This window comes from Camellia sinensis, chromosome 12 (genome assembly GCF_055761805.1).
Source record: "Camellia sinensis isolate YWXY chromosome 12, ASM5576180v1, whole genome shotgun sequence".
In the NCBI taxonomy this organism is placed as follows: Eukaryota; Viridiplantae; Streptophyta; class Magnoliopsida; order Ericales; family Theaceae; genus Camellia; species Camellia sinensis.
In genome coordinates this window covers 54,028,152-54,039,075 of record NC_138972.1, presented here as the reverse complement: position 1 = coordinate 54,039,075, position 10,924 = coordinate 54,028,152, and the positions used below count along the sequence as shown (strand labels likewise).

The 10,924-nt window shown below is 38.1% G+C and overlaps 1 protein-coding gene across 1 annotated transcript; it reads left to right on the top strand.

Annotated features, from left to right (window-relative positions):
• The first annotated feature begins 5,346 nt into the window (after positions 1-5,346).
• LOC114303707 (uncharacterized) lies at positions 5,347-5,858 on the top strand. Its single transcript, XM_082896879.1, has 2 exons — positions 5,347-5,364; positions 5,454-5,858. The coding sequence occupies exons 1-2, from the start codon at positions 5,347-5,349 to the stop codon at positions 5,856-5,858; spliced, it is 423 nt and encodes a 140-aa protein (XP_082753005.1).
• Positions 5,859-10,924: the final 5,066 nt, after the last annotated feature.

Genomic DNA, 10,924 nt, shown 5'->3' with positions numbered 1-10,924 from the left:
ATTGCCAAAACTGCTTTTCCTTGTAGTGGATAGTGATGGTGTTATGGTGGTATGAAGGTGGTGGTATGGTGGTGCCAATGGTTGTTATGGTAGTAGTTGCTATGCATTAGATTTGTAGGGTGTTGATGGTCTTTGGGTGGCACATGTAGCTTTAGACAAGATTTTAAAATATAAACAATATAGGCCTGCTGAACCAAATAGCATGGGCCCTATCTAGGCATATGGACCTAGAATTTTAATTTAATCACGAAAAAAAAAGAGTATGGATTACAACATAATTTTCTATTGACATAAAAAGTGTATATTAAAGGGAATTTTATGATACACACTTGCACCCCTAGTTACAACTTTTGTATATTTGGTTATAATATATTGTGATATTAATTATGACATTATATTGATTATGATCAAAGAGTTCTTTGTTATACCTTACGCAGTGTTTAGTTATAACTTTTGTTTTTGTTTGTTTGTTTGTTTTTATTTTTATTTTATTTTTTTATAGTTATGACTCTCATAATATTGAGTTATGTCGTTTATGGTAATCAAACTTACAAATGACATAACTTACATGAAGCTGTGTACCATAGCATTACCCTATATTATAATGGCAAATGTTTCGGTGTGCAATACATACCATATGCAACACTACCACAAAATTGTGTAAGTTTTCAAAAACATACAAAAAAATGCATAAATTTGCACACTAGAGAATTTTCTATTAAAATATGTAAAAATATGCATGTTTTATATCCATATTGAGTTATAAAAAGTAGCATATGTAACTCAATCTATCTTCTAAAGTGAGCCATATGAGTAACACAAAGTAAATGAATAACATGCTAGAAAATCATAATGCATCCTATTGTGTAGTCTAATTTTAAAAAATTTCATAGCTGAAAAGCACATTCCATTATAGCCGTTAAAACTAATAAAGTTAATAAAAGATAAATCAATGTATCATTGGGAGGATAAATTATTTTTTTGGATGAGTAAAAAGAAAACTTTATTATGACGATCAAGGTAGAAGGTACAAAAATAAGCATTAATAAAGAAAGGCCAGTGCAACGTAGTATCAAAGCGAGCATAACCATCCCATCTATGTTGACACTGAAATGCAAACCCAATCATTTGCTAAGAACTACACTAAGTTGGTGAGTAACCAACTGAAACAAGCCAAACACTACACTAGCAAGCACCACACCTACCCAAACATTAAAAACAACGTAGCAAACCCACTGCAGCAGGTTGCAAAAAAAACTCCCCCATGAAATCACAAAACCTCCCACAAAAAACAACCAGCTTCCATCTTACTACTCGCTCTTGATCTTTAAATATTTCACTGTGAGAGTCCTCACACTTCCAATATTGGTGATGAAGTCGTTCATCGAAAAACAACCAGCTTCCACCTTAGATTTAACCCACATGGCCACATTGAGCGTGATTTTTTCGCACAAAGCGTTTCCATCAAAACTCTTACCTTTGAACACCATAGCGTTCCTTTCCAGCCATAAGTTCCACAAGATCACAAAGAACAATGAGACCCAAATCTGTCTTGCACACGTCTTGCATTTAGAGTGAAACCACCAGTCAATTGATCCAAAGAAATTTGTTGGACATACCCAATCAACCCCCCACCAATGAATAAACTAAGACTAAACTTTCCATGACCACTTGCAATGCAAAAGTAGATAAGAAGAGGTCTCCTCCCCTTCACCACAAAACGAACACAAAGTATCACCACTGAGAGGGGAAATTATGCTGAACAATTGGGCCAGTCAGACAAACATGATAATAGGTTGGGCTAAGATCTATGCGGCATTAGTCGTGGGCCGATTAGATAAACATAGCGTGAGGTTGGACCGAACAATGTGTGTGTCGGCCTGTATTCTAGGCCGGGCAGATGGGCTAATTGACATGAAGACTAGGGCCAAACAGTGAGTATTAGACTGGACGGATAGCCTGATATTGGCGTTAGCTGGGTAGACTTGGCCAACGCGCTGATCGTGTGGAAGGACTAACATAAGCCTGAAATGAACTCTAATCGGCCTAGAAAGGAGTTTGGTCCGTCTAGTAAGAAGTTTGACCGGTTGAATGAATCTGGTATTCGCACAACTGACAAACGTTGCACGACTTAATGGATCAGTTTTTGCCCGGTTGACTTAGTTGAAGTAAACTTGGTCAATGTAGCTATGTAAACTTGGACAGATGAATTGCTCAGTCCGGTTGCTGGGATTTAGATCGTTTTGCTTGACTTTGGTGATCATGGTGTTAAAGGATGGCTATTATCCTTTAAGAAGATGATTCCTAGTGGGACTCTACAGATAAAAATGAGAGTCCTACTATGATTCTACTATGCAGAATACATAAAAGTTCAGAGGTTAATCTAGTGGAGGCAAGTCAACTTTATTCACAGAACTCTTCGCTTTTCCCCATATTGATCTTAAGAGCTAACTTAAGCATCAAAGAGGTTTTCGGCACACCTGCCGGTAAGCTCATCGGAGGGGTTTTCCGGCACACGCTTACCGGTAAATTCATCGGAGTTATGTTTTCAGAGATTCAAATTTGATCACGAGGAGTATGCATGCGATGAATAGTTCGTGCTCATACAACCACCATTTGGAATATTTCTCCAATGGTGCTATAACGCCTTTGATGGGATTCTACCTTGCACAACTTGCCAACAAAAAATCTGTGTTTTGAGAGGAGCAAAATTGTTCCATAAATGCCCTCCAAAACCCTCAAGTAAGACCCCCCTTTCATTGATATTAGAGTACATGTTTTTTACCGAAAAAGTACCTTGACTATCTCCTTTCCAAAAAAATTGATCGTCAGCCCCATGATTCAATCTAACTCTTCTTAAAAACGCACACATTCAAAGAATCAAGTTCCCATTGACGAAGGTCTCTTCTGAACACTAAATCCCACTGCCCAGATAGAATTTTGTTTTCTTTCGTCGGCCCCGCCTCTCTTATTGACACTTCCTTTTGACTTGATAGTAAAAATAAATGAGGGGAAAAAAAAAAAAAAAAAAACCCTCAATTGCCTCTATATTATCAAAATTTTCATTTTCCACTTTGATCCACATGTTTCATAGATTTACAAGAGGTGACCACTTAAATTTGTTATTTTATTTCATTTTATCTTTTTAAAAACCTAGTGGAAGTAATCACTTAATTTTAAAATAAAAAACATGGGGGTGAAAGGCTATATTGTTTGAGAAATTTAATAACTAATACCAATATAGTAATTTTTTTTTTTTTTGTTGATGAAATTGCAAAGAGGCAATCGTCCCTACTTCCCAACTGAGTTCATCCTTGATCCTATCCTCTCCCAAAGAAGAGCTGGACCCTTGATCTAGCCATGCCCAATTTTATTTTTTATTTTTTTTATCAGTAAAAAAAAAAAAAAATTTATTAATGCAATTCACAAAAATACAAAACAAATAACATTAATAAATCAGTGTTTACTCTCTGTTCTTGTTCTTTTTGTTTGTTTTTTCTCCCTCTTAGTTGGCACCTTGCTACCTGTGTTTTCTTCCTTGTTCATTGGGGCTGCATCTAATTGGGTTGTCTTGAAGGTGCCAATCTCATTAGGATATTCTTGCTCAGCTATGATGCATCTTGTCCCAATGCTTATTGGTGTATTCTCAGCTTTCTTGGTTTATCATCAATAAAATCTTCTCTTTTGCCGATAAAAAAAAATTTAATAAATCATTAAAGTGCAAGAAAGCATTATGGCTAAAAGGAAATATCTAGATTAGGTTGCCACATGGACATATTCGATTAGGTTAACAATCAAACATGGACTTTTTATGGTACAAGGAGGAAACCTGATGACAATCATTTGTTGATTGATAGTCATCTTAGTCAATTATATATGTATATATATTCAATCATTTTGTTTTTGTTGGTTGATTTCTTGCTAACCGTTCTATAGTTAAGCTGCATGTTCGATGCATTGCATTGAGTGTAAGTTTTTTTGAATTTCCCTAATAGATAAATATTCATACTTTGTTTTCTTTCTTGCAATATTTTGTATTTGCTTCCAGTTAGACTATAAAAGCTACATAATAACATGTTTTGAAACACATGAAAAAGAAAGATAATTTTTTTCTCCTATCATTAAGCAGGGATTCCATCGAGTTATCCAAAACAGAGCGAGCAACCACAAGGTCTGCAGTTTTTATTGGTAACAAAATTACTTTACCATAGATACATGTGCCTTATTCCTCTCTTTGTTTTTTCGTTTTTTATTATTTATTTTTGGTTTGTACATAGTCCATGCTTGGCTTGGTGGAATTCAGAATGCAAAACAAAAGCACAACTCTGCAAGTAATCTGGCAAAAAAATTGGTAAACAATGAAAGGGACTGGATTGACTACACAAATTTTAAACTTAAAGATTGCGCGCCCTGTTATTGGCTTTCATTGACAAAGACACAAACACAGACAGAGACAGAGACAGAGGCACAAACACAGGCACAGAGAAAGATATTGAATAGAATGAAAAACCCACTTATTGAAGCAACAAAGGATGGCATCGATGAGTTGGTAATCGATATCCTTGAGAAATTCCCTTACGCTGCATATGGGTATGATGAGAATGGAAACAACATACTCCACATAGCAGTGGAGCAGAAAGATAGAATTCTATATAACTACTTCATGAAGAAGATTATTTCTAAAATATGCGGGCAGATGTTGATAATGAGGGCAACGCTATATTGCATCTTGCAGCCAGCCTCGGAACAACTCCTAGAGTTCTTCTTGGATGTTTAAACCAGATGACATGGGACATATGTTGGTTTATGGTATTAACTCCCCATTTTTCCTACTAATTTTTCATGCATAAGCCCGCATGTGCAATTCCATGTTACAAACTTCTCCCACGTTACCTCTCTAAGTTACTCTAATTCGGTCTGTGTAGTTTAATTGTCCCTCCACTCAAGCCAACTAGTATATCAACCATCGTAGGCCTCGTGAGCCAAGTCTCTATCTCAGTTATGTTTGTCTCATCTCGGGTTTTGTCTCACATCACCTCTTTTAGCTACTCAAACTGGTTCATATTTCTCTTATCTCATGATTTTTACCACATCACCTCCTTAAGTGACACAAACTTTTAGTCCATATACTTTCGATACCCCTCCTCGCGAACATAATAATTTCTAGTTGACCATGTTCCTCAAAGCAATTGATTTTGATGATAATGTTACGTACAAGTTCCATCCTTGAGCATAAGAGTAATGCTACAATGACCATATTTATATACCACAATGGGTTGATTGGTTGAATTAGTTTTACCACTCATATCTATTACCAATGTACTGATATCACATCACATGATTAAAATGTGGTGTATAAATATGGTCATTTTATCATTACTCTATGCATAAACTTAATCAATTGGGATTCTTTTTCTTCATACTTTCATTTATTTATTCATTTATTTTTGCAGCGTGTATGGTATGAACACAAGTTCCTAGAACATTTCATAGATCATGAAAACATTGATGGGAAGACTGCGAGAGATCTATTTGAAGAAAATCACTCAAACCTAAAAGAACAATCTGAGAAAGCACTCAAAGATATGAACAATAGTCTAATGGTGGTTTCTGCTCTCATTGGCACCGTCAACTACACAGCATTTTCTACTATCCCTGGAGCTTTCAATGGAACAACTGGTCTTCCAGTTCTTAAATATACAAATGGACATGAGCTTAACGTCTTCAATTTCTACGTTACTTTGACTCTGATTTGTTCTCTATTCGCTTTGATAATGATGCTTTCAATTCAATTGTCAAGGTTTCGTAGCAGTGATTTCGAATACAAAGATAGCCACACTTATACAATAAACTATTAGATGAATAAAAGCAAACATTAAAAAATGAGACGTAATGATTCCTGGCCTTTATAGTATGCATATTGTTGTTTGTTTAACAACAATATGCATACATAAGCGATACATAAACATGGTGCCTCAGCATCCAACAGTACACCGGTCAACAACAAAAAGATTCACATAATACATCACCGGTCAATAACACAAAAATCCCCTCCAGGGTAATACCATAGGACTAACTAATAAGTCGCCCCTCGCGAGGCTCTCGAAGCCTGGCCTGTCCGTTTCTGGTACCGATAACGCCCTTGACTGGACGGGCACAACTGAGTTTGACCGGGTTTTGAAACGCCCGAAGAATTTACATGCAAAGGACAAAAACGTCTACCATGGCCCAACTGACCACAAACAAAACAACCACCAGACCCTCTATTCTGCAACTGGTCTGAAACCTGCACCTTCCCGGACCTCCCAACAGAAGAGTCTGAAACCCCTGGCGAAGAAAAGGAACCAGCCCCTGACTGAGCATGTTTCCGCCTCCACCCCTTACTGAGCCTAGAGCGCTTAGGAACCGTAGGACTTACCGAAACGGTCTCCTCCTTAACCCCATCATCACTCACCACCATGGCCTCCACATGGGCCGCTGCCTTGACTAAATTATAATAATCCTTCCAAAAGGATCCAGCTACCTTTTCTCGAATATCGAAACGCAACCGCCTTTCAAACTCATAACAACGACGCTCCTCTGTTGCCACCAATTCTGGAGCAAACCTCGACAAACTAGTAAACCGCATCTCAAACTGTGGCACAGGAGTATCATCCTGACGCAACTCCAAAAACTGATCCCTCAACGTTTCCCGAGCAGAAGGAGGGAAATACTTGGCCCAAAAGGCCTCGGTAAAAGCAACCCACGTGCTACCTACGGTATTCTTAGCATACTTCCACCAATAACTCGCATCGCCCTTCAACTGAAAAGTCTCCAAAGAAACCCTCAACTCCTCCTCTTCGACTCTGAGCATATCAAGAGTCTTGGTAATCTGTTCCAACCAACTCTCTGCCTCCAACGGTTTAGCCTCCCCCACAAACTCTGGTGGGCCGGAGCGGAAAAACTCCTTAGTAAGTTTGAGAGCATGCCCGTTGCCGCCCTCAGTACGAGCTAGGGTGTCTTGCACCGCTCTCACAATATCACGTGCGACATCCTCACCGATAGCCGATGCTGCAACGGCGGGTGCTAAAGGAACTGGTGTGCCCCTATCGACACTCCTACTACTCAACCGTCCTCTACCTCCTCGTGTAGACATCCTATAAAGCACAAAAGCAAACACCACGCTCAGTGCACAACACAATGGCCTTCTCCGAGGCACACACCACTACTATTAAGTCACAAGACTCCCTAGTCACAAAGTATACACCTCTATTGCATATAAACATCCAAACATGTAAACACATAATCGAATCAAGTCCACAAAGATAGCCACTCATCCCGGAACTCTCAAGGAATTTCTATCAGAAACCACGTTGATCAGGCGTGTTTCCAAAAGGACCTCAAAGCAAGTTCACCGGCTATGAATACTATCTGAGGGACTGAATCCCATGCTCACATAAATGCAATCACATAAGTCCTAATTTTCATGATATCTATATGCAACGTCCTCACTATACATAGTAGACCCACTGTGGTAAAAACCACTTCCCACGAGCCCAAAGTATTCAAACCCGGCTTGCTCTGACACCAAGTTGTCACGCCCCATTTTTTTTATTACTCGAAGTATTACCAATTTCATTTACTTAATTCCATTTCAGAGATAACATGCGGAAATAAACTCATAGAAGTGAACAATATTACTCTCATTCGTATGCAAGTAAATACAACATGGGTATAATAAGTAAATTGCCCTCAGGCTGACAACATTAAATAATCAAATGAAGGGTGCAACCCTTTTACATATACATGGCGTTCCGCCTACAACAAAGAGGCCCCGTGGCCAACAAATAAGAAGACCCAAATCTTGTAGTGCATCCTGCTAAATACCTGAAAAGATTCAACAACGTGGGATGAACATATAGTCCAGTAGGGATCTCAACATGACCCTCAACAATAACAACTTACAGATAGCTATGATCATGAATGCTCAATCTCATACTAGAATAGTAATGTGACAGTTTATACAAAATATATATATATATATGTATGAACTTTTCTCGAAAACAACCATTTTATTCAATGCTATAAATGATTCATCCTTCTTTTCCTTTCATTAAACCCCGTTCCCAATCTTTCATAACATTAACAATTTCTTAGGAAATAAATTCACTAAGCCCATTACTCTCTTCCATTTTTCTCTTCTTTTGTGACACATGCTATAGATGTACCCTTTTCAAACATGTTTCTAAAGTGTTCGATCTTCTTCGCGTTACCAAAAGACAAAAGGCATTTTGGTTCATTCCCAATTCAATCATAACTATACATGCATAAGATAAACCAATGAGGCAATTCAGCTCTCTAAGACTGTAACCAACACAAATCATGATGTCCCAGATACACTGAAACAACAACAACGTCCAAACTTTGCTCTACTAGGTATGTGCGTAGTAAGCCAAAGATACACCTTTCACAACAACAAGCCAGTTTACCAAGCGCTAGCTGGAGGGGTATGGTACCTTCGATTATTAGCGCAGACAGTTCTCCAGGCGCTAGCTGGAAGGTCACGGTACCTCTGATTATTAGCGCAGGGTATAACACCACCAACCAAATGCAACAAGGCACAACTAACATGTATAACACATATACATAAACCATCCAGATACAAACAATGTGTCAAAGTATAGAACACATAACTACTTCTTCCTGAGCAAGCATACATATAAAATGTATCTCAACACTTCATCACATACGATGTTCCATCAACTATGGTATAATGCATGCACGACAATTCAACACAACCGTGTCATCCTCCACCGATGACCAAGGACAAAACCTCTAGATGCAAATATTTAGTACATCTATTAAGGACTCAACTACTATGAGACCACAAACCCAACAATGACATTAACATGGTAGTTAAAGCTACGATTCCCCACAAGTTTGTGTTCAACACTCAAGAAACAACAATCCAATTTTCATACGTATTTCAAAAATACTTTTCCCATTTCACCAAACAAGTTCCACTTCCCTTTCGTTTTCACAAAACCAACTCCGTCCCTTTTGTGGTCACAAAACCAAATCCACTCCTTTTGTTTTACAAAACCAATTCCATTGATAATAAAGCCATGACTCACATTAGTCCATTACATTCATTTCAAACCATTCCAAAGCCACAGTTAACCCCTTAGGTATTAACACCTTCACCCAACCCTCATCAACCATAGAGATTTTCAAAAAGGGTTCACTATCCTCCATTTTAATTTATCAATCAAAATATGATTTAGGGCTTTTTCTTCTATCAACTACAACAAGCTAAGTTACACTCCAATTAGCCCAAAACAACCATCAATGATAACATAACCATTTTCAAACACCCAACCCTAGTTTCCTTCTCATGATTTCAAACAAATCCAACATGGATATGATTTTCATGCAATACAAAATTACCACATGTCTATCTATAGACGAAGTATTGAAAAAAAACAAGGAAATCCCTACCTCAAGTTCGGAGCTCAAATGGAGAAGATGGAGAATCTCGAAGTTGCTCCAAATCTCAAAATTTCTGGATCAAAACGAAGCCCTCGACGATTAACACACTTTTTACAAAGGCTCAAGGTGAGGAAAACACTCCTACTAGATCAAACCCTAGAGAGAAGTTAGGTTTTAGAGTGAGGAGCTCTCAAAATCGATTTTGGGAAAGTAAGAGAGAGAAAGGAAATGTAAAAAAAGTGATTTAAAATAGCCTTGCTGCCAACTGATATACGACTCTCCTGCTCGAGCGGAGAACACAACGCTCGAGCGTTAAGAATAAAAATCTAGGTACGCTCGAGCGCAATAAGGCCCGCTCGAGCACCGAGACACAAGAATAAAGTACATCCGCTCGAGCGCGAAAACCAGTCTGCTCGAGCGTAGATTTCTCCCTCCCAGAACTTACACCAAAAGTACAACCCGCTCGAGTGCGAACTATCCCGCTCGAGCGCGACCCGCTCGAGCACAAGAAATCAGCTCGAGCGTAGAAAACACATCTACAGAAGTTTTGCAGAGGCACGAAATACTGAAACTGTGAAAACCCCACTCGAGCGCAAGAAGATCCGCTCGAACAGACCGCTCAAAAACTGGGCAACAACTATAGCGATCCCGGTTTTTCCTTCATTGTTTAATTGTATTTCAGACTCGGTTCCGTGGATGTATTGTTGTCTTTTTCCTGTTTCCATCCTTTACTCTTTATATATGAGTCTTTGGTCGTGTTGGGTTGGTTTAAAATAGGTTGGTTGTGTTTGGAAACCAAGGGTTGATGTCCATTTAATTCTAACTAGTGTCTATTAAATTTTCATAATGGTTCATTCAATTCCAATTAGTGATCCATTCATATTCCATTAGTGGGATTTTATGACAAACTTGTCCATTCATATTTCTAACTAGTGTTCATTTAATTCTTGTTAGTGTTCATTTAATGCTAGTTAGTGTTCATTTAATTTCAATTAGTGTTCATTTAGTTCTAACTTGTCCTTTCATTTTCCAATTAATGGGCTTTAATAACAACCTTTCAATGTCACTTGTTCATCTCCCTTTTTATTTCAAAACCCTAGAACCATCTTCTCTCTCTCTACACACATTCTCTCTAGGTTTTTATCTCCCTCTAGTATAAATCTATACTAAGTCCTTTGTAAGAAAGGTAGAGTGGGTTGAGGGCTTTATTTTTAATCTGAAAGTTTGGCGATTTGAAGCATTTTGGTTTTTGGCCTTCATCTTCTCCATTTGGTCTCTCCATTTGAGGTAGGGATTTCTTTGTTCCTTTTCAATACTCCATCTATAGATAGACATGTGGTAGTTTTGTATTGCATGAAAATCATATCCGTGTTGGATTTGTTTGAAAATCATGAGGGGAACCTAGGGTTGGTTGTTTGAGAATGGTTTTGTTATCATTGACTGTGGTTTGGACTAA